This window comes from Oryzias melastigma, linkage group LG22 (genome assembly GCF_002922805.2).
Source record: "Oryzias melastigma strain HK-1 linkage group LG22, ASM292280v2, whole genome shotgun sequence".
In the NCBI taxonomy this organism is placed as follows: Eukaryota; Metazoa; Chordata; class Actinopteri; order Beloniformes; family Adrianichthyidae; genus Oryzias; species Oryzias melastigma.
The window spans coordinates 22,974,801-23,001,335 of record NC_050533.1 but is presented as its reverse complement, the minus strand read 5'-3'; the positions used below and the strand labels follow the sequence as shown (position 1 = coordinate 23,001,335).

General features: G+C 39.1%; 2 protein-coding genes across 5 annotated transcripts in view; one reads left to right on the top strand and one right to left on the bottom strand.

The window, feature by feature from the left end:
* The window catches only part of apoba (apolipoprotein Ba), a 36,110-nt gene extending 22,348 nt beyond the window's left edge, over window positions 1-13,762 (bottom strand). Inside the window, exons 1-11 of one of the 3 annotated variants that reach the window (XM_036209897.1) lie at window positions 13,625-13,762; window positions 13,016-13,057; window positions 8,847-8,959; window positions 8,641-8,786; window positions 7,608-7,734; window positions 7,286-7,438; window positions 4,698-4,822; window positions 4,548-4,627; window positions 2,179-2,635; window positions 1,951-2,095; window positions 1,704-1,850 (exon numbers count right to left, since the gene is read on the bottom strand). In XM_036209897.1, coding sequence (XP_036065790.1) covers window positions 1,704-1,850; window positions 1,951-2,095; window positions 2,179-2,635; window positions 4,548-4,627; window positions 4,698-4,822; window positions 7,286-7,438; window positions 7,608-7,734; window positions 8,641-8,786; window positions 8,847-8,959; window positions 13,016-13,057; window positions 13,625-13,682 — 1,593 coding nt within the window. In that variant the 5' untranslated portion in view covers window positions 13,683-13,762. The remainder of the gene's footprint in view (window positions 1-1,703; window positions 1,851-1,950; window positions 2,096-2,178; window positions 2,636-4,547; window positions 4,628-4,697; window positions 4,823-7,285; window positions 7,439-7,607; window positions 7,735-8,640; window positions 8,787-8,846; window positions 8,960-13,015; window positions 13,058-13,624) is intronic. The other 2 variants (XM_024266388.2, XM_036209896.1) reach the window with 2 other exon arrangements.
* Window positions 13,763-16,919: 3,157 nt separating this feature from the next.
* The window catches only part of dglucy (D-glutamate cyclase), a 15,138-nt gene continuing 5,522 nt past the window's right edge, over window positions 16,920-26,535 (top strand). The window contains exons 1-9 of one of the 2 annotated variants that reach the window (XM_024269977.1): window positions 16,920-17,005; window positions 18,839-18,921; window positions 22,273-22,426; window positions 22,873-22,956; window positions 23,435-23,567; window positions 24,195-24,345; window positions 24,445-24,567; window positions 25,771-25,968; window positions 26,081-26,198. In XM_024269977.1, the coding sequence (XP_024125745.1) occupies window positions 18,846-18,921; window positions 22,273-22,426; window positions 22,873-22,956; window positions 23,435-23,567; window positions 24,195-24,345; window positions 24,445-24,567; window positions 25,771-25,968; window positions 26,081-26,198 (1,037 nt within the window). In that variant the 5' untranslated portion in view covers window positions 16,920-17,005; window positions 18,839-18,845. Of the gene's footprint in view, window positions 17,006-18,838; window positions 18,922-20,914; window positions 21,083-22,272; window positions 22,427-22,872; window positions 22,957-23,434; window positions 23,568-24,194; window positions 24,346-24,444; window positions 24,568-25,770; window positions 25,969-26,080; window positions 26,199-26,535 lie in introns of those variants that run through there. The other variant, XM_024269967.2, reaches the window with a different exon arrangement.

Below are 26,535 nucleotides of genomic sequence, written 5' to 3'. Positions count from 1 at the left end.
GGAGACTTTGGAGCACCAACAAGACTTATCGGCTGCAGCTGGATTCATATTTTTATGTTTGCAAGCACGGGAGGACGCTTCGTTACGGTGCGCCCTTCAGACCGCAGTCCATCCGGCTGCTTTGCACGAGCGAGCTGCCAGACTCAGTAAAACCGTTTCTGTGTCTCGGAGCGGCATTAGGACGGTGTGAGCTGGCGACTTTTGGATGCTCCAAGCAGTTCTCTGAAACTGTGCGAACAATCATGTGAATTTATGTTACCAATCATGTCCAGACAAAATAAAGGCTTATGTTATTCCCTCATATGCACAGCTGCATTGCTTGCACGGATCTGAAGTGCATCCAAGGCTAAACTTCTAACTTTAACCCTTCCTCCGAGTCCGTGCAGCCAAGAATAAAACACTGATCACACAGATTTAGAAAGTTATGAGCAAACAGTCATTTCAGAATACTATTAATAATAATTAAAGCACGCTCAGAAGATCATCTCGCTTTTCTTGGCCCATTTGCACACTTCCATTCTTGTTTAATCTTTGATTAGATTAAAGACATTTTGCACATGTAACCACAATGTTCCAGGGTCGGGACTCACTGCTGTAGACTAGAGCACAGACAAGACTGGATTAGATGGATTGGGATGACTGTTAACAGTAGTTGTCCAAATATTCACGCCTACAAATTGCTTGTTGTTTGTCTGAAGCTGTATGTAGGTATTGTGTGTCAATTTTACCCTTTGGCGTTTTGGACATCACTCGGCACCAGCATTCAAAGACCCACTCAAATGAAAATACAATTTTTTATGTGTTCTTGTTGCATTTTTCTGATGATGGAGGACATTTATAAAGAAAATTAAGCCTAAAATTGTGTTTTTCTGTATTTTTCTATACAAGTTGTTGTGAACTAGGAGTACCTCCCTGCTCCACTCCATTCTGATGCATCTACTTGCAGACAAATAGATCCATGAACGTCTTAGTTTTCCTTGTCTGAGCTGGAATCTGGATCAAAACTGTATGGCTGGATAGCTCCAATATAGCAAACCATTTTTGTTGCACCACTCATGTTAGATTGGGGCTATGAGGGGCCGTAAGGTGGCAGGAAAGTGTGTCAGCAGAGAGCTCTCAGGTATGACTGACGGGAGGTGGAAAGGTTGCTCCATGCCAAAGGTCCTGTCCCAAACTCGAAGGTGAATTACTTATGAATTACTGCGGCTCTGCAGGAACTATGTCTTAGAAAACAACAGTTTTTTTTATAATTAAAGGACCATTAGGATCGTCTTTGAAACAGATCAAAAGATGATCAGAGTGGGCTTTTAAAGGGTAACCAAACCCGAAATCAACTTTTTTGTCTATTGACCTCTATAAATGGGGCTTTAAAAGTGACACATTTTTGATAAGTTAAAATAAACTTGTTTAATTCAAGAAAATAACATCAAAAACCGCCTGTGTTCTGCCCCCTAAAGGTTGAATCGAGGTATTAAAGTTTAATTTTGTGATTGGTCAAACCATGTAAGTTTTCGAAGTCTGGCATCATGATCTGCAGCTCCAGTAATGATAGTCCAGCCCCACCCCTCTGACTGGATTTTCAAATTTCAGCTGTGGGTGGAGTCAGCCTCCAAATTTCCGGTTTGGTTACCCTTTAAGATTTAAAGTTTGCTAGTGGCCTCAGGCTGAGCACAGAGAGCACTGTGTTCCTGTGTGACCTGTACCTCATCGTTCATGTCCATCTGCTGCAGAGTCCGGAGCGCTGCTTTCTGGTTTGCTATTGGGATGTCTGTTTTCTGTGAACACCGCAAAACAGAGGATACAAGGCCGGGGCTGCTGTCCTGCATGGCCCGAGCCATGACTCCAATCACCTAGAGATCAAAGAACAAGTTAGCCTGAAGATCTTAAGATGGACCTCCTGACAGGAGAGACAAATCTCAAACTCTCAGATCCTTGAGTGTCTCTTCGTACCCTGAGTGTGAGGAAGGACACTTCCTTAGGATCCGGTGGGAAGTCGGAGTCGGTATCTGGGACTTCTTCAGAGCAGTCGTTCAAAAGCAGCTCCATGAAATTGGAAACCTCTGTGATCTCAGGAGTCACTTTGCCGTTGTAAAACCTGTGGAAAGCAGACAGAAGCTGAAAGCAGCTGCAATGGCCTCAGAGTTTTCTTCATTCCTCAGACCCGCCTCTTTTTCTCACTTTTTGACTGTGTTTGCCAGAGCATACATGATGGCTTTGCTCTGTTTGTACTGAGCCATGCTGAGCATGTCTCTCACTCTGGCGCCATCTGGGTTTGGCTGCAAACTCAGCCCATAAACCAGAGCGTCCACCTCCAGAGAAACACCGTCAATGGTCCAGATAATCTGCATGATGGCGCTGGTGCACTCCGAAGTCCCGCACTGGAACAGAGCCTGTAAGGTGAGCCAGGTGGAGATCTTCACCATGTCAGAGGCCGCTTGGCTGAGGGTCTCATTCCTCAGGACTCGCATGCTGGACACCAGCTTCTGGAAGAGTCCGGCCCTCTTCTGGCCATTCTCTGTGCCTGCTAACGCCACCAGCTCCCGCATGGTGCTCAGAACAGCATCCGTCGTCTGGACCGGAGATTTGTGCTGGAGGTCTTCAAAGTGGAGAGGCCTGGCCTGGTTCGGGTCCACATCTGCGTGATTGGAATCAAAAAGTTTATACTCTTCTCAAAAGGCAATTCATCTTCTGTAGCCTGTGAGCTCCTCCAATCAAGAGGAACTATGAATGGACCGATCAATCCATGAATCAATACATTGATTTATCGAGCCAGGTTGATCTGTCTGAAACAAGTTGTTAGTCGAATCGAAGTAAACCATTAAAATTTTTTCAAAATGAAACAAAATTATTATAATCTATCCAGAAAATCCCATTAGGACTGAGGCAAGGTCGGTTTAATTTGATGTAAAAACGACCATCAGAGCAGAAAACACACATGTGATGCAGCAAAAACTGATCAACCATCTTTACGGTCCAATGTGTGGAAATACTGAATTTAGCAAAGTCATGTAGAATGTTAATAATGATTATTCTGATGTGGAAAAACAACAGTGGATTGAACTTTATAAACTTAATATGTGAATGGATTTGACATTCATTCTTGCTTACTTGTTTGTTTGTTCACATGTTTAATTTACACTCAGTTATCTTGAACAAATAAAAGGAATCTGAAAACTTCACCTGCACTGTTCAGTAGCAGCTATTTATCTGGAAATTTGGGATAAAGATGTTCTGGACTAATTTTAAGTCAGTGAATCTGATCGCTCAAATGAACCAATATCGACTTGTATAAGGAAAAACAAATTATAATATGAACCAAATTGTTTCTCAAATGAATGAGGAAGTCATAAAACAATAGTGTTTTAAATATAAACAAATTCTCATATATCTGAATACTTTTATTAAAAAACGTTCAACCTGTATGGTAATGGTGAATTTCCTACTTCTCATGTGATATTCTCACTGGATTTCTGTTCTTCAGTTCCCTCTTGGCCGGTTTAGAATAGCTATTCAAGTGAGCATTTCCATTGAGTGTTGGACCATCAAACCGCATGCGGTATGTAGACCGATGACGTAGCTGTGAGCCAAAACGGTGCAACTACAGCGAAAGAGAAGCAGCATCAGCTGATTCAGAAACGGACAGAAAATCAAAAAGATAACGGCAGAGGATCATTATAATATAATATAATTATGTTGATCAATACTCCAATTTTATCCCAAAAATGTTTACAAAGCACGATCAGATGTGTTTTTGATGAATATGGATCAGTAACGTTCATTCTTCGGCCGTGGGAGTCAGGTGAGATGGGAAAGGGGGTGTGTCTCCGGTCCCATATACTCCCACAAAGAAGGGGGGAATACTGTATTTAAAGAATTTATTATTCTTTGCAAGAAGATTGCAGTGGGCAAAGAAGAATACCGATGAAAAGAGGGCAAAACTTTTGGTTTGGATCTTGTCGGGAAAAGCACTGGTTGGACGCTTCCTGCTATCGTAAAACCTTTCCACCAATCAATGGGTTACATCGTGTGATGACAGAAGCTCCGCCCTAATGGGTCCATTCTATTTTTCTATGGACCTACGACCAACGGGGGACCAGAAATTGTACCAGTAGGTCCTGCTTAACGGGTCGATTTTGTAATGAAAACACTCAAAAGTCCAGATCGGCCCTGTCTGGACCGCTCAGTGGAAACGAGGCTTTACAATTCGTTTAGATGAACCTTTAATGCTCATCCTAAAACGCCAAAGGATGAGCAGGAATGTCATCTTGATGAGTTTATCTGCTCTGAAAAGCACAGACACACACTCGCATCTAGGGGCATTTTGAAGAAACTAATTACCCAATGATGCATGTTTTTAAAGTGTGGAAGGAAACTGGAGAAAACCCACGCATGCACAAGGGGAACATACAAACTCCACACAGAAAGAACCCAGCTGAGATTTGAACCAGGGCCTTCTCACTGCGAGGCGAGTGCTAATTCATTCTTCCACATGCCTGAACTTAAGATTTTGCTGCTTCCTGGAAACACTCCTGGAAACGCTCGCTCACCAAAAGACTTGCTGCTGATCTTCTTCATGCTCTGAAAGATGAGATCCCGGGACACCACAGTCAACAACATCCTGTTCTCCCTGTGGGACAGAGCGGACGGTGAGCCGGGCACAAGCGCTCAGCGCTGCACACGCTCAGGTATGGACCCACCCGTGAAGGAAGGGCAGGTAGGAGTGTTCCTCTGTGCAGATGGCAGTAGTGATGTGTCTTCCCTTTCTGTCAAACAGGTAATCGCAGCTCTGTGTGCTTTTGATGAGTTTTGAGATGGGATGATGCTGCAGATAAAAAAATGCAGATTCAAAAGTTTTTCATGTCAGACTTTAAAAATCAACAAAAAACATTTGTCATATTATTTTACTCATATTGCCTTGTTTTATCTCTTTCATCAAACAAATTTGTTGTTGTTCACTTTCTGGTATATCTTATCAGGTCACTAAAGCCAATCAGCTTTCACTAATTCGCACATTTGGTTCGGCAGAGTTTCACGCCGGATGTCCTTCCTGACACAACCCTGTGTTTTATCAGAGTTAGTATGGAGAGAAAATAGACTCATTTGATTTGTGAGTGCATAATTCTTGATTTGTAACTCATACAATACTTTTTGTATGTGACTTTGTGAACTTGCAGTTGTGTATTCACATGTACAAAAAGTACAAAATATTATTTACACATACAACTTCAAGTTACAGCAGCTTAAAAATGTGTGTGTAAGTGATACATTTAAATGCTGCTAGAATGCTGGGTCATCAGAGTTTTCTTATCAGCCAATTTGAATATTATCTGGTAAAACTTGAAATTTTCTCACTTTCTTAAACAGAAATGCTCGATAATTAATATAAAAAAGTCTAAATTACAGTGTTCCCCCCTTATTCGGGGGATTAGGAACCAGAGACCTCTGCGAATACACCGAATACAGGAATACAGATAACCCCGATCTCCGTCTCACCCCCCATCCCCACCGGCTGAAGAATGTCCGTGACCCACCTGTACTCATCAAAAGCATTTCTGATCGTGTTTTATAAACATTTATTAAAGAAAACTAAAGTATTGCTCAACATAAAGAGCTTGTTTTTATTCTGAACAATAGACTGTGAACTTTTCACGTGGACTGTCACTGTCTCTGGGCCTTAAAAAAGTGCGTGCTTCTTCCTTCAACAGTTAAGTGCAGAGGACATCTCTGAACTTGCCGGTTTCATCCATAATAAACACCTGCTCTGGATGATAATTAGCCTCCACGATTACTAGGATTTTTTTGGGCCGCTTTTGAATTAGTTGATGGCATTTCTCCATGCAGGCTCATTGTGTATGAACGCACACCTGTGTGTGCGTAGTGGATGAGCTGGCGTGCTCCTCAACTGTGATCCCCTTCAAAGAAATTCCTGCATCTCCTTCAGAACCAAAAGTTTCATACAAGTGTCATGAGTTATTGGAGTTTTTGTGACGAACCGCAGGAGTCACGTGACTGGAAAAAAAATCAGTGATCACATGAAACAGGGAATAAAATAACGCGAATAAGCGGGGAAACGCTGAGTTTTTAAAACAGTCAACACTAACGTTTCTCTGTTATCATCACCTTCCATCACGAGGGAGCAATGTCAAAATGTCAAGTTACACTAGATATTATTCATGATCTAAGCTCAAAGCGGCTGAAGAGAAAATGGATGACCCAGCATGTTAGTAGCATTTAAACGCATCACTCACACTTGAATTTTGGAGACGTGAAAAAATTCGGATTTGAGCGTTAATGTGTTTTTGTGAGTGTAACAAGTGATTTGTGCGTAATTTTTAAAGATTTGTGTGTGTCTGTAATTTGAAGTTGTCTGTGTGTTTTATATATTTTGTATTGAATAAGGCTATATTCTCTCCTTTGGGCTGGGGACCAGCACAGGGAGACCCAGCCTTACTTTACGATGACAATAGATTTCTACAAACTGACTTCAGATGGATGCAGACGGGCTTTAAGTATCTCATGAAGGTTTCGGTTCATGCAGTGGTGTGGAACAACAAGTTACTTTTACTCAGTTACAGTTACTTTAGTAATTATTTATGAAAATGTAGCGCTTTTGTAAAAAGTAGGAGTAACATTCACATTATTAGTATTAAAAGTAGTTTGAATTGATTTCTGCCTAAAATAAATCCCAACAGCGTTAAGCTTTGATCATACAATCAGGATGATCCGCACACCTGCAGTAATAATGTCAGAAACTGAAAACCAAACGGGACATTTTAAATGTTTAATGTAAAATCCTTGTAACCAAAACGATTCTAAATGGGAAGATATTTTGTTATGTGGGTTTCTCTTTGTGTCTGGACGTAACAACATTTGCATTAGATATGTGAAACTTGAGTGAAAACTTTTTAAGGAAAAGTTATTCTCGCTTGAATGACATTTTTTATTATCATGGATTGTCTAATCTAATTCTTTGATTCAGTTCCAATGGAAATAGTTGCCTGGAGTTCTTACGTTTATATCAAAATTCCTCATTCTTTATCAACTTCAGCTCTCTCTGTGCAGACTCTATGACCTTCTGGGAGACAAATTGTCTCCTCATATTTGCGCATTTCTCCTGCCGAAGGCTTGATAAGCTCTTTTAAACTTTGAACCGCCCCTGAATGCAACTCAGACGTGTGCTCACTTGTGCAGAGACAAAAAAGAGCTGCTTATGAAGCAAAGCCTGCTGTCAGTCAGCAACACGCTTCTGTTTTGATCTCAGACACCAAAGAGCCACAGCACCCACCAGGTTTGGCAGCAGAGCCATGGGGCTGTTGGTGAGACTCCTGCTGTAGAAGTGGTCACACTGGGAAAGGTCCCTGCTGAAAGTCACGTCCGTGGGCACGTCCTGCTGAGAGTTCACCTCATACTGAGTTACACACTGACCGTGCACCGTGCTCTGAAAGGAAAAAAAAAGCATGTTCAGCTCATGTCTGCCTGGAGCTGCATCTGCAGCGTCTGCAGCGTCTGCAGCATCTGCAGCGTCTGCAGCGTCTGCAGCATCTGCAGCGTCTGCAGCGTCTGCAGATGCATCAAACTCTGCTGCTCTTTCATTTCAGGACACTGACGCTGCCTTCATCCTCCATCAGAGCAGAAACGATCCCTCTCTTGATGTTGAGGATGTTTACTGGTTCATCAGAGTCGGGGTAAAGCTGCACACGGCCGCCAGCCTCCACGGTGAACTTCAGGGGGCTCCTGGGGGAAAAGAAATGCACCGGGGGGGTGGACCGTTCAGTTCAGTTTCTTGTTTTCTGACACAAATAATATCAGGATATTATCAGGACGTCTGCTTGGTGCTGCTTCAGTAAGACACAGCAAAAATCTTGCTTTTTTTGTGATAAATAGTAATAATAATAATAAGTAATAAATACATATAAAACATATATTACAAATATAAAACATACCGGTTTCCCTTTTAAACATGAGCTGTTAAGAGATTCTTTGACTTATATTTAATGTTTGACAAGTTTTACTGTACATTTTTTAATTCTAATTTGATCTTTTGATAAGTTTTGTTGTTTTTGTTCAGTTGAAGCTTTAAAAATCTAAAAAAAATGATTACCATCATTTAAAATACTTTTACAGAGTCAACGACAGCCACTGACTTGCGACCCACCCAGGACGGGCCCCGCCTTCACCCATCAGTAGCTGGGATAGGCTCCAGCAGCCCTGTGACACTAAAGCAATCAAGTGGGTTGAGAAGATGGATGTATGAATGGCTATTTGATAACATTTGAATTCTAATTAATAGAAAATGTCTTAATATTTTATCAGAGGTGCAGGAAATGTCCTGGATTCAGTATTAAGGGCATTTTTGTTGATGACAAGAACTGTCAGGGCAATAGATGGCTTTTTAGTGAGACTACTTTAAGTTTTGAAAAAAAAGTTGTTGCATGAAAGATAATATTTCTTAGTATTGTTTTGAATCAAATTTTCTGGGTTTGTAAAGGTCATGGAGAGGAGACAAACTTCAGAATGGATTATTTATCTGCATGAATGCATTTACTCAGCAAATTGCAGCGTTCTTTTCAGACTCCATCTCATCCTTCATTATTCTCTTTCAGTTTCCTGATACGTTCACCTGGAAAGGTCATCGCTCACCTCTCCATTCTGGTCCTGAAAGCATCAGAACCGAGTGCAGGCCTGTAGACGGACTGGCCCTGAGGGTCCGTGTCAACCACCTCACTGAGAGCACAGTCCCTGGTGTGCATGATGAATGCACATGTGTGCGGAACTTCGATCTGGACCTGCAGGGATGTTGCAGTCAAACCTCAGATAAGAAGTTATCAGTTAAACTTGTTTTTTACCTGACAGGAGAGTTTAGGACCATTTCGTAAGCCGGGGGTCCCCCTCACGCCGTTATGGCTCTCCGTGCTGTAACGGTACACATACTGCCAGTTGACCTTGTATCTGGACGCCACTGCAAGCACATCACAAAGCCGACATTACTTTGACTGTCGCCTCACTGGTTCCGTCTGTGGACACTATTCTGTTAACTCTGTCATTACTGCTTTACAGCATCACACCATTGTGGGACTCAGTGACTGCAAACCTCTGTTTCAAAGATCCAGTTTTCACTGGATGGATCAGATCAATACCCTGATTCAGCTGCAATTCCTGGATTTAAGCAAACACTTTATAATAAGATTCATTAACAAGCTTTATTCACATATTAACATTATTTATTTGTTTATAAGGTAAGACACTTATTAGTAAAAAAAAATAAGCCAAATAAAGTTTATTAACAACTTACAAGCTTAATACATTTATTAATTATCTTTGTCAATATTAAATTGAATGTTTTGCAGCACCTCATCTAAGATGTTACTCAAACACCTTCTGCCCCAGAGTGAGGAACTTTTCTGTTGCACAAACTACAAAAAACTAAATCTTAAGAAAGGAAACAGATCCCTGTTTCAAGAAAATTGTCTTGCAAGAAACGTAATCTTATCAAGAAAGTTATTCAACAGCTAAAATATCCTTGTCAAGCATGGAGGTCACTACAGTGTACACAATGCTTTGATAGCAAATGTATGATATTTATAACCTCAGTTCAGAAACAACAGTTCATAGATTTGATGGGAAGCTAGATCCTTATGATTGATGTTGAGTTCAGTGACTGTTACTTTTGTTACTCTATTCTCAATTCAGAGACATTGTGTTTAACCATGTTTTAGATCAGGGGTGTCAAACTCAATCGTGCAATAGACCAAAATCCCAAACACACCTTAGGTCACGGACCGAACAGGATAAATATTTATTGAACACTCTAAAACTACATTTTTAAAACTTTAAAACCGTAACTTTTTAACATAATTATGAACTAGATACATAGCATTAGCTGCTATAATGCTAGTGTGAATGCTGTAAGCTGAATTTGGCTGCTGAAGATAGTGCTGATAGCTAAAGATGCTAAAATTGATGGCTAAAAACGTTGAAGATGATAACTGAAAACGGTGTAGTTGAGAGCTGAAGACATTGAAACTAATTGCTGAAAACGCTGAAGCTGATAGCCATCTAAAATATTAGCTAAATACCAAATTAGCCTAAACAAAAAAAGCTTAGGGTAACCAAAACAGCTAGCATTTAGCTAAAAAAAATAGCCAAACTTCAAAATAGCCTAAAAATCTGAAAAATGCCTAAATAAGCCAAAACAGTTAGCGAAACTCCAAAATAGCCTAAAACATCTTAGTAAATGCCAAAATGTTCCAAAAAGATAGCAGAATACTAATTTTTAAAACTGTAACTTATTCCAGAATAAATCAACCTAAACCTTACATAACTTTCAACGTTTTACTCTCCATAAAAATATATTTTGTAAAGATAACATCAGCCCATTAATGAGATTAAAATAAAGTGATCTGGAGTGCCGGTATAAATCTCTCATTAGAAGTTATGAAACGGATAATGATAATTCATGTAAAAGAAATTGTCAGGTCAAGCTGGCTGGAATTATATAAGTTCGCTTCCCTTTCAAGCAATCTACAATTTGATGCCTAATCATCTTATGCCCGACATATCTATATACTGATGTAAATCCTCTGTTGATTGACATGCATTATACTTGTTTCTGATAGCTTGAAATAAACCATTTCAAATCAAAAAATCTAAATCAACGTTTCCCTTTTTCAGTGCATAGAGGTGAAGGAGCCACCATTACATGATATCATATTTCAAATTACAGTTACAAATGACCTTATAATTGCATCGATGTTGAACAGATACCTATTTCTTTATTCTGTATACCTAAAAATTAATAAAACGCTTAGTAACAAAAAATCCTAACTGATTTTACCATAATTCATGCATGAGAGGGTTATCTTAGTTTGAGAAAACATGTCTCAGTGACTACATTTTTTTTTCTTAAAACAACAATTCTTTGTAAGACTGTTTTTCTTACATATATATTAATATACATTTCGTATGCATACATACATACATATATATATATATATATATATATATATATATATATATGTATGTATGTATATATAAAGAGAGAGAGAGGGACTTATTTCTTTGGGGTCTGTTTTTCCTGTGTATCTCAACAGCAGGAGCCAGGGGCTACCTGACTACACTGTAAATAGTGGGATTTGAGTTAAGTAATTATTAAGTAAAATATATTAGTAACTTAAATTTAATACAATTTAGTATTGCAAGTTTTTGAAAAAAATGAATTGAATTAAACATTTTTATAACTGTAATAAGAAAAATCAGCATAATATTTGTTTAATTAAAAACATCTTTAAAACCTTAATTAGAATTTACTAAGAATTTTACATTAATTTGAAATCTCTGGATAATAATAAATTTTACTCAATTGGAATACATTGGTCTCAACGGTTTCAACCTGATAGCTCCTCCCCCTCTGGAGCACAGTTTGCTCCAGAGGGGGGAAAATGTCTATTTCCTCCTGTAAGCGCAATTTCTTTTTTCGAAAAATGCCAGTTTTTTCCAAACTGTGGTGTTTCCATTTGGATCATTTATTATCCAAATTCCAATTTGCGAAATTTCAGAGTTAATGGAAATGCGACTGTTGATTATCTCGTTAAGGAGAAAACGATTAAAAAAAAGAAAAATACTGGGACAGGCCGTTTTTGGCTTCAGAAATAATGAACATAGTGGGGGTTAGCCCCGCCTTCAGCTCCTAAGACTCATGGGAAGTGGGAAATATTGGGTGTGTTACATTGCTCACCATGAGTGAGGGAGCTGTGAGCAGAAGTGAGGTTCATACTGTTTGGCTGTTCGTGTGTGTTTAAAATAAATGGGCATTGATGTTGGAAGTGAGACTACGCAGTTTACCGCTATGTCTTCTGTCTCAGACTGTTTTCGGGGTTGTGCGACGTTTGGGGTACGGACGTTTCTCCTCCCCAGCCAGTTAAAGAATAGCTTGCCTTTTGGGTCCCTGCTACGATTGACTTACTAGTTGAGTCGTTACAATATAGCTTTACAATTTTATAGATGTTAGGTCTTTATGAGGGCAGGTGTAATTTAAAAAACAATCGCACCACAATAAAATAAAATTTCCCCAAAAACAGTTGAAATTTATCAATTTTGCAAAGTAATTCAGTAATATAACCTTTAATTTGTTAAATTAAGTTAAATCAAATTTCTTACATGTTTTGGAATATTTTTATCATTTTCTTTTGAAAAACCCTTTTTAACTACTTAAAATTTTTGAGCAGTATTAACTGACATGCTGCTAGAATTTAAGTTGCTTTAACTAAGCATTGTCTTATTCTTTTTACATATTAATTAAGTTTATTATTTCAGTTTTAAACAATTTTTTTAGTAGAAATTAATTATTTTTTGGAGGTGTTGAATTTACTCAATGTTATTAATTGTCACTTTGTTGCCACAATTTTATTGAGTAGAGGGAGCTCATACTTTTTACAGTGTAAAAAAAGGAAGACTGAATCTGAATCTTCAAACCAGAGAAGAAAGAAACAGATTTTGGAGCCACTGCTTTTATCATTGTGGTTTCTCTCTGAAACATTTGAGCAAATGCGACAAAGCCGATATTTTCTGCTCTTAAAAATAAGACAGACATGAGCAGAACTAGAACCAGTGTGAGAGACAAGAGTGGAGATCCCATGAACTCCTGCATGGTCTTCTCTGCTCTGATGGAAGTGATGAAATGTGAAGTCTTGGTGCTGACTCGGCTCTGTGGAAACCCTCATCAGTTCTGTGGGAGCTCGCACCAGATAAGAAGTGAACCAGAAGCGGTTCATGTTGATGCAGAGTGGGGGGCAGAGATCACAGGATCTGCTCTGGTATCTCCTGATCAGTTCAACGACCTGCATTGATTTGTTCTCTGCTCTGTCGGCTGACAAATCAAACTTAGCTGTTTAAAACCTGCAGGATTTCAGTGCTGAAAGAGAGGAGCTAGCAGGGAACATCCTCAGAAAAGAAACTAAAAACAACAGATTTTTGGGGTTTAGATCTTTCTTATGTCACGTGGGGGAGGCGTACTCACACATGCACTCCGGCGTTTGCTCACTGCTGCCGCCATGGCCCTCTGAAAGCCAAAGATAAGGTTGGATAAAAGCTCAAAGGTAGAAACTTGGTGCTCTGATGTAAGACACAAACCATTAAAATTCCACTAAAATAAAATGACCTATTGCTTGTTCTAGATGCACTTTATTTATAATGAATATTCTTTGGATTGGTAAAACAAATCAGCCAATACTCCCACTAAATTAACCAAATCATTTCTCAAACCACTGTGTCTCTGTTCAGTTACCTGTGGTTTACACAAGACTCTTTTATGGAAACATGAAGCGTATTTTGTTCTCACTGTTTTTGAGTGTCTGACATTAGTAAAACAAACTGAAATGTCTGTATTTTGCACAGGAACCTGTGAAAACCTACAAATAAATGCATTAAAGTTGCCATCCTGAAAGCTCTGCAGCAGCTCTGATGCAGCAGAACCATCCCATCAAGATAACCAAAGATTATTCCTGAGCAAACCTTTCATAGTAACAGATTTAATATGTTGTGTCCAGTCATTGCTATCAACTTGAACATTGAAAAGTAAATATTTTAATTAGATTGCTTCTTTAAAAACACAAAAGTCTGCACTCACGAGCAGCTGCGCAGCCACTGAGCAGTAGCAGCGACAGACACAGACGGCTGGCGTTCATGGCGGCCCCGACTCTCCTCTGTGCTCTTCAGCCGGAGTCTGACACAAACCATCGGCTCGCATCTTTATGAACTCTCCTGAGGTCTGCAGAGCGACGGGGACGTTCCAGAGGTCAGACTCCGACCTCGGCTCAAGCCTCCTGTTGGCTGAGGCCTCCTGTCAGGAGGAGCTCAATGCAACAATCAAAGAGCTTTACTTCATGTGGGAAGAAGTAGAAGTTGAAGTCCTAAAACTCAATCTGATTAAATGACACTTCAGTGATATTACAGAAAAACACAAGTCTCAAAAAACAAAAGTCAAACATCTTTCTTTTTTAATAAAAAAAATGTTTAGGTAAAAATATTCTAACAGGCCTATAGTTCATCTATAAATTAACCTCAGCAATCGTTTTACTTTCACCTAAAGGAAAAAAAAAGCAGAAATGTATAAACCGTGCTCTCCCGTCATTTCTATTGATTTTTGTAATTTTAAATGAATGATGGAGCAAAAAATAACAAAATAAAATTACACAAAGGTTTGATTGCTGCCATTATTTGAAAATATATATATATATTTATATATATTCCTTTATTAAAATTGTGATTGTGATTTATTTTTTCCCTGATAATCACAGCTTTACTCTTTCTTGCATAAATGGTTTTAAACTTTTCTGCAGTTCTTCCAACATAACTCTGCTTCACAGTGTGGGGCAGTGACTTTTACTAGTGTTGGGAGTAATCTATTACATTAGTAATGATAATAAGGTGACATGTTACTTTTTGACTTAGTTATTAAGTTAATATTTCACTTACAATTGTAAAAGAAGTGTAACAAAGCAAAAATGTTTTTAGCAGCATCATTGTTTTGGTCTTACTGGGGCACGCCAGCTTCAGGTTCCTAAAACTGACCTCTGCTTTTGAGTTTATTCATGTGCTTTACTGTGCCAGAAAATGATATTTGGCTTTGATGGTCAGTGTTAATGTTTCTATAGCAACCACTCTAGCCAGTCAGTAGTGAGCGTATTGAAAGGTCACACCCCTTCCACTCAACGCAGGTAATCAAAGTTTGAGATGAGATCCCCCACTTTCATTGAGGCTTTTGATTGGTCAGTTTAAATCCAGAAAACAAGGTTTCTGTGAGGTTCTTCCTGTTTTGAATGTCAGGGGAGGAGTCACAACATCTAGTTCTCATGTTATGTAAGTGGTTATTGCACATGGAGTTTCAAAGTTGTGTCACACTTTAATCCACTTTTCAAACCTCATTTGTTTTACACAGTATGGTGGTGTGTTCTTTCTGTATGGAGTTTGCATGTGTGGGTTTTTTGGACTTCCTCCCACAGTCTAAAAAAACTTACTTCATAGGTTTATTGGTGGTTCTGTGTGTCCCATTAATGTAAATGTGACAGTGTGAGGTCCTGTGACAGACTGGAAAACTATCTAGAGAAAACACAGACTTCACCCAACATGGGCTGGGATTGGCTCCAGCTCCAGGGTTAATCAAAGCCTGTGACGAGTTCTCTCTCATTTCTAACCCAAATCTTCTGCAGTCTCAATTTTCACCTGTAATCGGTTTATTTAAAAACAGACTTAGAAATGTAGGTCCAGGAAGGAGAAAAATATAGTTGGCACATCTTCAAGCTAGATCGCATCAGTCCAGAAAAGCTTCTGCAGAAGCTGCTACAGCTACACACATCATCCATGTCTCTAGAGTTCTTTAAAACATCTTTAATTTCAGGCTGACTGGGCTTCATGAAAAATCTTATGTTTCTGATTTTGGTGTGTAAAATAAAACAATCTTTAATGAAAAATGAAATAAACCATTAACATAAAACAAATTAAATTATATGGTATTTCTAAAAAGTATTTTTATATATTTTTCGCTGTGCTTATTATTAATAAATAATTTCCAAAAAGTGAAAAATTTAAAACAAAACACTCTACAGGGTATAAACCTGAGAGATTTATTTATTTTTCTTCTATTGACTTCAAACATTTATTTCTGTCATTCTATTTGTCAGAATGACAATTCCAGCTCTGACACATTCTTCTTAGTATTATCCTTGTAATTCTATGTTTTACAATATTTTTTTTTTCTTTATTGCCAGTTATTCAAGTTATAAACTGACCAATCAGATGCCTCAGTGAAATAAGTGGTTCCCACTTGCCCCACCTCCAACGTTTGATTTAAACCTTCTCTTGAGCTGCTTTCAGTGGGGGGTGTGGACTTTGAACGAGCCCACTCGTGATTGGTGACTGTAGTTCCCCTAAAAATGTGACTCAGACCAATCACTGGTGTTGGATTTGAGAATGGTGACTGCTTTTGCCTGATTTCATGAAAGTACAGTATTTTCTATGTGTGACATCATGCTCAATCTGTCCAGTCCTCTATATACAGTCAATGGGGTAGACAAAAACAACTAAGGATTATTTTATGTGCTGGAGTCACTGTGTGACAATTCAATGAGTTTGATCTGTACTTTAGCAAGAAAAAACAATAAATAAAAGTTGTTCTCATTGGTTTGATCAATTTCAAGTAAGAAATCTTTTCTTTAAAAAAAAGAGTTTTCTAAACCCATCCTTTGAGCAATCAATATTTCAGGATGAATGTGATGTCTCCAAAGGGGATAAAGACTGCATGAAAAACCTTCTCATCCATCTCCTTTGTCAAACCACCTTAAAAGACCACAGCACAAGTGTCACTGACTTTTAGCCCATTAATCCTCTGCCATCTCAACTTTCACCTATAATCTGTTTATTTTAAAAACACACTTACAGGTTCAGGAGGGAGAAAAAAGGGGGGCTAGAACGTTGGTATGTCTTAAGACTGGATCCCAGATGGATCCTAGAATCATAAAAGCTTCTGCAGAAGCTGCTGCACACCATCCATTCCTCTAAAACTCGTTAAAAAGATAAATAAGTAAATCTTCAACACAATAATGAATTAAACTTTATCAAAAAAGACTGAAGACATATGCATTTTTTTGTCTTGCTATAATGAATAATTTGCAGAAAGTGAAAAAAACTACAGGGTTCAGTGGGGATTAACCAGAGGAATTTATTTTATTCATTTATTTTCGTATAGTTTTATTTTGAAAATACTGGGTTGACAATTTGGGACTCTTATGATACTTTGACCCTTTTGTCCTTGTTATTATGTCCTTATTATTTATTTTTTCCTTTTATCAACGTATGAGTGACGGAAAATTTTAAATTATTACACGAAAAAAAAGTGTTTTGGATCATTAGGGGAAAATCAGTGCTTTAATTTTGAAGGTTGACCGGAAATAAATCTCGTGTGGTAAACAGATCGCAACTGCTGCAAAACTCCTTCAAAAGGCGACCGAAGGTAAGAAATTTAATAAAAACGTTGTAATTTCTGCAAAGCTGGACACAAACAGTTCTTTAGAAGTTCTTTGAAATGCTACCAAAAATAAGCTAGCGGCGACGGGGGGGCTTTTATGTACATTACTATGTTACGAATGTATCTGTGGTTATGATAAATGGCAGCTGCGGAGTGTGATGAAGTATTATGGGGTGGAGGCTTCTGTTCAGACTCGGGCTAATGCTATACCATTGACTGTATTTTGTTTACAGTCAATGTGCTTTACCTTTCAGTTAACCCCTGCAGTCACGTGATCCGCTGCTCACCCAGTTGTTTGTTTTGGTTTGCCTGTCGCGCTTAAATATATTGTGTGACTGTAATTCATGGTTCATGGCAGAGCACAATTAGCAACTTTCTGATTTCCTAATCTCTAACTACTAAAAAAACTATATAGTGCGGGCTGTGGCGGAGCTAGACCATTTTCTATGGGTTGACAGGAGGACATAGTTTTATTTAACAAGCATAATTCACTCTTATGACTGACAGAGTCACTACCATGAACTAAAAAAGACACAAACATAAAAATCACTGTAACTGTCCTTTTAATCCAGACAGTGTGCATTGTTTCAGTAAAGCAGTTGCTGTTTTTTGTGGGCTCAGATGAAGGCTGCATTCTCTACATTTGAGTCTGGCTCTTTTATTGTGAAAATCTTCAGCACTGATGCTCATTTTCCACCACTGGTCATCAGAGCATCTCTGTGGACTTCCTGTGCAGGAATGACTTTGTCTGGACCTCAGCGGTTCATTAAGGGTCGGAAAGGAGGAGCTGCTAGTTTCCATCCTACAGCTTCATCACCAGTTGGTTGATGTTGATGAAGCTTCTCATCAGTCTTCCTCTGCTCCAATCATCTGTTCACTCACTCCTGCTGATTTCATCACCTGTTTAAAAAAAATTAAATACTCGTGCACGTCCACGTGTATGCTCACATGCGCTCTGTCCTCTTTAATGTCTAATTAGAGGTCATTTAGCTGCGCATGACCAACTAAACAGAATAGTAACAGTAACAGAAACTTACTTGGTCCATCAACGCACAATGAACATCCAATGGAAAGCTTTCTAGCTGGTCTTTGTAAACAATAGGTGGCGGATGGAGCTCTGCCTCTGACCATCCTAAGAGAAAATAATGCTTAAATAAGGTTCCTAACTCTCTAGAAGTTAATGACCAGAAGTGGAGGAATACAGGTGGCATTTTGGGAGCAGTTTGAGCAAAACCAGTTGTAGATGAGAACTCATCTGTCAGCATCAAGCGGTCTCTATCATCATTGACTCAAAAAGTGCTGTTTTTTCTGTAGTGTTAATGGAAGTGTGTTCCTGCATCTCCTTGTTCATAATTCATGATTTGAGAGTTTCTTCAGCTGCATGTTTCAGGACTAAAAAATTATGCAGTTAAAGTGCAAAAATCTTTCTGAGTACACAACCTGTAGAGCAATGGGATACTAGTGCCCTGGAAATATGTACAAGAGTTTTTATTTAGCTAAAATTTATACTTTTTTCAGCAGGAAATGCCATATTTAATAACTAATACATAGCAAAAATGCAATATAGAGCACACAAAACTTTATTTATAGCTTTGTCTTTCTGCTGTAGTACAATATAATCAGAACAGATCAGTTTATTGTGAAAACAAGAAGATTCGACCGTTAAGTTTTCCACTCTGCCCTCATCTTCACCAAGTTGGAGGTTGTCTGCCCTTTAGGGTCACGTTAGCTTCTTCTCCACCATCACTTGTTTAAACATGATCTTCATTCGTTGTTCATTTATGTCCATTTCTTCTTCTCTCTCCCTTTCATCCTCAGCTGCAGCATGTTTTCTGCTGCGCGGGCCGCCCGCCGCTCTGCCGGATGCTGCAGGAGCTTCTGGAAGTCTTCTGTTCGTGAAGGTGGGACACAGACAGAAGCTCACCTGCTCCTCGCACATGATCATCAGTTCCATGTCTCCCCTCCTTCTCCTGCATTCCAGTCCCTCACAATCTCTCCCGCAATCAGATAATAAAAGAGGATTTTATGGAATGGGTTTATAAATAGTCACACACATGACCTTTCTTCAACAATAAAATTCTAAAAAGGAGACTTTGAAATGATCAATCTGCAGTATTTTTTGTTTTCATGGAGATCAGATTCTGTGGAAGAAAGTATGTTGACCTGATTGATTTAATGAGTCATGATTCTGCTTCTCGCAGTGATTGAGCTGCTGCTGCCTGTGATTAAAGTTGAAATAATATGTCTTACAGTAACGTGGAAAAATCTGACCCTCAATTCTTCTTTGTTTCAATGAATGTCCACTAAATGCTTCAGAAAATTAAACTAATTTAAGTTTTACACAAATGTGAAACAATTTAACTTGAAATTTTGCTTTCAAATGAATGTTTTTGTTATTATAAGTCAATGATCTCCAACCTTTTTCATACCACAAACCGATTTAATGTCAGACAATAATTTCACAGACCGTTCAATGCTGAAGTGGGCATCTAATTTTTATTTTTTTCTGCTTTCACTTTTTGTATTGTAATTCTGGGATTCTGACTATTGCCAGTCTCAACCTCCTATTGCAAATTCCTTACCATTGCTTGCTAATTTCTCAGTTACTAAAAGTTGGGAGCATAAATGCTCTTTTCTGCTGAACTTTCAGACTAAAAATCCCTCTCTGCTTTTTAGAACCAATTCATACTCACCAATACTTCACCTCATCAAATACAAATGAGCATCACAGCATCCTTGAACTCTCATCTACTGAATTAATACTAGTCTTTGGCTATATCCAAATTCCCATCCTAATCCCCAACTACTAAATAACTATCTAGTGCCCTGGACTTTAAATACAATTCAGACACCATGTTCACTCCTTTTTTGTTTTTCTAAACTCCGGATATATATACATATATAATATATGCATATTTTATTCGCAAAAGTTGTTTAAACGCAATGCATTGTGGTCTATATTTGCTAATGTAGCAAGCATCGATGCACGCTAGTTTTCGCAGAGACTTCTGGGAGATTTCTAGGGAACTCAATTTGGAATGGATGATTTGGATAGCACTGGAAAATGGGGAACACACTATATATTGAGTAGTGAAGGAATTTGGACATAGTCTCTATCTTTTCTAACTGTTGTTCGTCTTTGTCCATCTGACTCACTGCATGAACAGGTGGACCACATTAGAGAGGGTACCAACAGTGGCTTAAATATCACAGATGAAGAACCTGTTCCCTGATAGGTTGAAGCTTTGGTGCTTCCAGTTTAGTCTTCTCCCTTGTTTAATGACAATATAAGCATATAAGAGCATGGAAAAGACCCTGGATGCTCTATGTCCATCATCAACCACCCTGAAGCCATCCTTGTTGGCTGCAAAAAACAAGCCCAACCAAAAGCTGGTACACCTGGTGGCATAACTAGGTGCTAAAATGCCTGGAAGCCAGTTTAGGCTACGGTAAAAAAAAATAAAATGCCACTTTTTGGGATGCCACAGATTATTCCTATCACACTGCTGTAAATATTTAAACAAGTCTCTGACTGTTTGACAGATAGCTTACCCAAATGTTTCCTCCAATATTTAAACCAGAGTATATTATTTTCTTGAGAAGTTAATTTTATCCCGAAAGTCATAAAAGTATCAGACTTTTTTAAAGCAACTGTTTTAACATTAAACATAGTTAAACTGAGTCCTGCAAAGTGACCAAAAGGTTTGACTTTCAGTGGGAAAACAACCAAATGAAGAGCATATTTTTACATTAAAAAACGTTTGTTTGTGATTTCAGTTCTCTGCATGTTTGGCCTTTAAACATTAACTTCCTGAAGCTTCTTGACTTTTAAACATTAACTTCATGAAAATAGATAAGAGTTCAAAGAGACACTCATTCACTTGTTCCTGTGCTTAAAGATCTGGCTCTGAGAAAACCCTGAATGTTGGTCTAGCAGAGGAGAGCAGGTTTATACTAAGATGCAGCACAACGTTCTGTTAAACCGTCTGACTCCTGCTGAGCTCAGGCTTCTGATCCGGCAGAATGATTCCAGAATAGGAACCACATCTGGGCTGGCTTACGGTAAGAGCCAGATTCTGACCTGCTGCTCTGAGAGTCAGTCTGCAAATGACTTGAAATAACGTTGTGTTTTTAACATGTTCTTGTAGCCTTTTTCTCATGATGGAGGACAAACATAAAGAAAATTCAAATCAAAATTGGATTTTTGAGGGTTTTTTTTAATTATTATTTCAGTTGCTTTGAATCAAGACCAAACAAAGAAATGTTGTTTGAAAAAGATCGAATTAATCATGTAGAAAACACGCTTGGCGGGCCCGAAGCTCCTTGCTCCTCCCATTCTGATGCGTTGTCTTGCAGATGAATAGATCCATGCACGTCTTCATTTTCTTCCTTCCTCGTCTGAACTGGTATCTAGCTCAAATCTGTACGGCTGGAAAGCTCCAATATTGCTCACTTTTTTTGTTGCTTTGCTATTTCTAGGTTAGGTGAAGGTCCTCAAGCTAGCAGGAGAGGGCCTAAACAGAAAGCTTTTAGCAACGTGGAGGGGAAAGGGGGTGGGGTTGCTCTGTCCAAACAGTCCCGCCCATAATTTAGAGGGGAATTTCTAATGAACTACTGCTGCTCTGCAGAAACTATGTCCTAGAAAAACAACAGGGTTTTTTATTATTATTTTGGCTAAAAACAACATAATCATAATTAACGCTTAAACACAAAATCTTTAACTTACTGTAACTTTTTGCCGCTTTTTTCCTTCAGTATCTGTTGGAATTACAGTACATTGATCGTGTTAACGGTTGAAAATTTCCAATAATTTCAAGAACATCAGCACTGCAGCTCTGGTGTTAAAGGGTTAAAAACAACTGGGAACACTTTCAAAATACATCAAAATATGGTCAGAGTGACACTTTAATGATTGATTTGACATTTAATGCTGAGATCTATTTTCTTTAATAATTTCTTTATCTGTAAATAATGTTTTCTTTAAGGAATGTAATCAACCTACAGGTGGCATCTTTGTCACTTAGATTGTTTTTTAACTAAAACACTCAGACCTCCCAGAGTTCATTTTCCAATAAAAGGAGAGACACTTTAGGATTCTGTCTCTAACTGACACGGAGGAGGTCATTTTAACCAGAAATCCTTCATTATTTATTTGAGCGCACTTAAGATATTACAGAAACATTCATGATCTGGAATTGAAGACACATAAAGGGTTGTAGAATTCACACAACCTCCCATTGTTTTCCACTCAGGCTTCCAGCAGGCCAACCTGCTCATCCTGCCCAGCCACCTGGCCAATGACTTTGAGGACTTCTGCCGTAGAAACCCCGCCCCACTGCCACTTCTGTACCGCAGCAAACCAGGAGAGACTTCCTGTCCACCTCTGGCCGGCGGTGCTGATGTCAGGTAAAGCATTTACAGACATTAACAGCAGCCAGAAAGACTTCCAAACTGAGGAAATCTTTAACTGTCTGAGTGCAGACAAGTTCTGGATTGGGAGTATCAACCGTTACATTGTTGTGGAGTCCCTCAGGGATATCTTCAGACAAAAAGAACACAGAACCATTCTCCCATTCTGAAACTTTACCCGCTTTGCTAGTGACATTCAGGCTGAGGACGCCCTCTTTAGCAAAAATGTTTTCAGGGAAAAAAAGACTTCAGTTAATCATCCTGAATACTTCTCTGTTTTTAAAAACCTGAAAGTGAATTTTGACTTAAACAGGAAAACTATTTCTATTGTCAGAGCTCATTTCTCTGGACACCAAAGAAGATGTGATGAATGGATTCAGAGCATTACGCACAATAAAAATTGATGTTCCCTTTTACTTGTGTGCGTATGTGTCTCTCTGCAGGACGGATGTCTCTCAGTATCGTGTGTATGAGGAGGGTCGTCTGGTAAAAACCGTCTCCAGTCTGCAGAGTTACAGTCAGCACAGGTACAGCAACCCTAAACCTCTGCTATTTACTAGATTAATACAAAAACAATACATTTTGTGGAATTTAAAATTCTTTCAGTTATTTTTAGGAAAAACTTTAAAAAGTATCCATCGTCCATAGTCAGTAAAAATACAATAGTTCAGTTCTGAGAACTGCGATTCAAAATTACAGCTGTCATACAATTGATTTTTTTGTGTGCGATTAATTAAAGCTACATTTAAATCAAACAAATGAAGAAAACCAAGAAAATGTGCAGATATTCACTTCATACAATAAGTCAACTATGTGTTTTAAATCACAGGGGGTGTCTCACCTTACAGTGAGAAAGCCCTGGTTCTAATCCCGCCTGGGTTCTTTATGTGTGGAGTTTACATGTTCTCCTTGTGCATCGATGTTCTTTTTGACAAATAAGATTCAGAAACAAGAAAAAATGTTAATGGTCTGGAACGGTTTTCTGACTCGCCTCTTTGTTTTCAGCTCTTCCCCGGGTCTGATGTCAGAGATGGTGAGCTTCTATCTGGGCTGCAGCTTCGGCTTCGAAGGGAAACTGAAGGAAGCCGGCATTCCTGTGAGGAATGTGGAGCAAGGCAGGAACGTCAGCATGTACAGGGTGAGTTTATCATTGGAAACTCACAACAGAAAAACACAATTGTTGCAACACTTTGGGGAAAAAATGCACATTATTACTCTCCTTTGGCCCCCTCTCTTTTGCTTGTAGAAGTTCATACACAATTCACTGCTTTACATAAAAAAGACAAATCAAACATAAAACAGAGTAAAGACTTTCAGCGTAACAACGATCCAAATAGAACAGTTTCTACTCTGAACTTGAACATGGTCAGAGTTGAAGTTTGTTCAACATCAGGATGACTGGTCCAACCTGAAACGTTACTAGTTTTAATCTTAACTTTGGGCAGAAGGTCTATCCCTGAGCTTCTTAGGGTTCCAGCTGCTTCATGTGGAACCAACATGTCAGAGATGTACTCTTGTGCTAATCATAGAGAGACCTGAACACTCTTTTTAGGTTCTGTTCTGGGAGAGAAAGGAAGCAAAGACCTGAGATCATGACTGATGTGATTGCACTGAACCTTAACTTAGTCCAAACATTGGTAGTCATACTGGAAGGTCATTGGTGAACATTGTAAAGTCATACAATCTCTTAAAAACATAATTTTTGATCATTTTGGCTGACTTTGATGATGGGTTTGTGTGTTTCTGTTTTCTTGGTGGAATCAAGACTTCCATTCGCTGCATCCCTGCAGGAGCCTTCCACTGCCATCTAGTGGTCACCATGCGTCCAGTCCCAGCGGCTTTGCTGGACACAGTAGTGGGGGTCACTCACCTGAACCCACTCGCCCATGGAGCTCCCGTGCACATAGGAGACGCAGGTGTGCTCGTGCACGCTCACTACACCCTTCCAAATCGACCTGAACTGAAGTGAGTCATTTGTGTGCGTGTGTGCATGTGTTTGCACGCATGTTTTGCAGCTCTCTTAGGCATTCAGGACCTGTCCAAACCAGACTATGGGGATCAGGTGGACCTGCAGCCCGGTGACGTTCCTGTGTTCTGGGCCTGCGGCGTCACTTCCATTGAGGCGGTGCTGTGCAGCAGTGAGCCACACCAAGAAATACGTTTTTTAAACTTCAAGAAATAGGAGGAGAATGTGAACAGATTTGATAAAGTCACCAAAGACGACCTTCAAGGGTAACACAACATGATGAGTTGGAGGCCGGCTCTATTCTCAGCCCTGGTTTGAAAAATTCAAAAAAAGGGGGCGGGGCTAAGAGAGGTGGGCTGAGCGGGGGAGGTGTCGTCTGGGTCTGTGATTGACGGTGAGGTTAGCTTGAGGTAATGATAGAATCTTTGAATTGTCTCAATCATAAGGTTCAGGAGGCCAAAGCAGACTGCCTCTCCATCCAACAATGGCTCTCAGTCTCCCGGCCAGCCAGCTTCCAAGCGCCCGGTTTAACAAGCAAGCAAGCTCCGGCGTGCTGGGGGTAGCATATCGACCTCCCCCGCTGATCTTTAACTCTTGGGGTCGAACGTTCAAAGATATGTGGGTCTTTTATACTGGAGCTATAGGGCATAATGACGTTGGACTTATACCAGTTGACCAATCACAAAATTCAACTGTAATGGTTTATTTCAACCTGTAGGGGGCAGAACACAGATTGTTTTAGACTAGAATTTCAGGAATTGAAAAAGTTTATTTTAAATTGTCAAAAATGTGTCAATGTCAGCTTTTTAAAGCCCCATTTATAGAGGTCAACAGACAAAAAAGTCGATTCAGTGTTTGGTTATCCTTTAAACTGCAGATGTTTATGATGAGTCGATGAAAAATGCACAAATATTAGAGTGAACGATAGAGCACTTCAAATGTCTTGATGGAGATTTTCACATTTCTTGCGCCAATGTCTTAAAATAAAATTACAAAACATTTTTTCTGTACGGAGTGATATTTGTGCCACCAAACGCAAACACAAAAATATTTTTTGCAAGCAAAAAAAAGTATGTAAACGCAAAAATATTTTTGAAAGCAAAAAACATTTTTTGAAAGCAATTATTATAAATTTTTTTGTGCAAATTACGATTTTTTTTTTCTTCACACTTTCTATTTGGTTTGCAATTTAGAACATTTTGATCTCAAAACTGACTTTTGCTTGCAATTGTCACAAAAATCTCTACATATGTTTTGCATTTTAAATCCTCCTCAGTGTTCACTAAAATGACTTTAGTTTGGATGTTTTGTTTTTATGTCCAAAGTCCGACCCGCTGTTCAGAAATGGACTAACGTGGATCTTCTGGATCCTCAGAGCCGCCTTTGGCCTTCAGCCACTCCCCAGGCTGCATGTTCCTGACTGACATCCCAGACACTCCGGACTCCGTCAACACCCCTGAGCTGGTGCCCCTCTGCTTCCCCGTATCCTACAATCCTTTGCTGTACAGCCTGGCCTCAAAGGTGGCGGTGGAAAAAATCCGTCAGCTAGAGATGATCATTGGAGAAGATCCAGGTAAAACTGAAGTTCCCGATCCTCCCCTGAGAAGAGAGAAGAAAAAGCAAAGATGTTTCCTTGTTATGAAAACATAACTTTACTAACTGACTGAGGTTTTCTCCTTCTTCAGGTCAGCGGGGCATCCGAGCTTTGTTCGTCCAGGATGAACTCCTGCGCTCCTGCCTCGCTCTGTCTCACTCCTCCTCTGTCGCCATAACAACAGGATTTCCCACACATTACATGCACAGGTGCGCACAAATGTAGAAAGTGGGGCTTGAGAGAAACTTTCAGACTCTCCTGTTTGAAGCTTAACTCTTTAACAGCTGAGGCGTCGCCGGAAACACAAAATCTTAAACGTATTTTAACTTTTCAACTATTAACATGATCACCGTCATTCCAGTAGATCCTGAAGGAGAAAAGTGCCTCGTCCTGATCTATGGATTTTGTTTAATATTTTGTTATTTTCAAGGTTGAGTAGATAAAAAAAACAATAATAATCAAAATGTTAATGGGTAGGAAATGTAAGTTTTATTGAATGATGATTCTAACTTTTTTTTTTTTATTAAAAAAGTGCTTAATATGGTG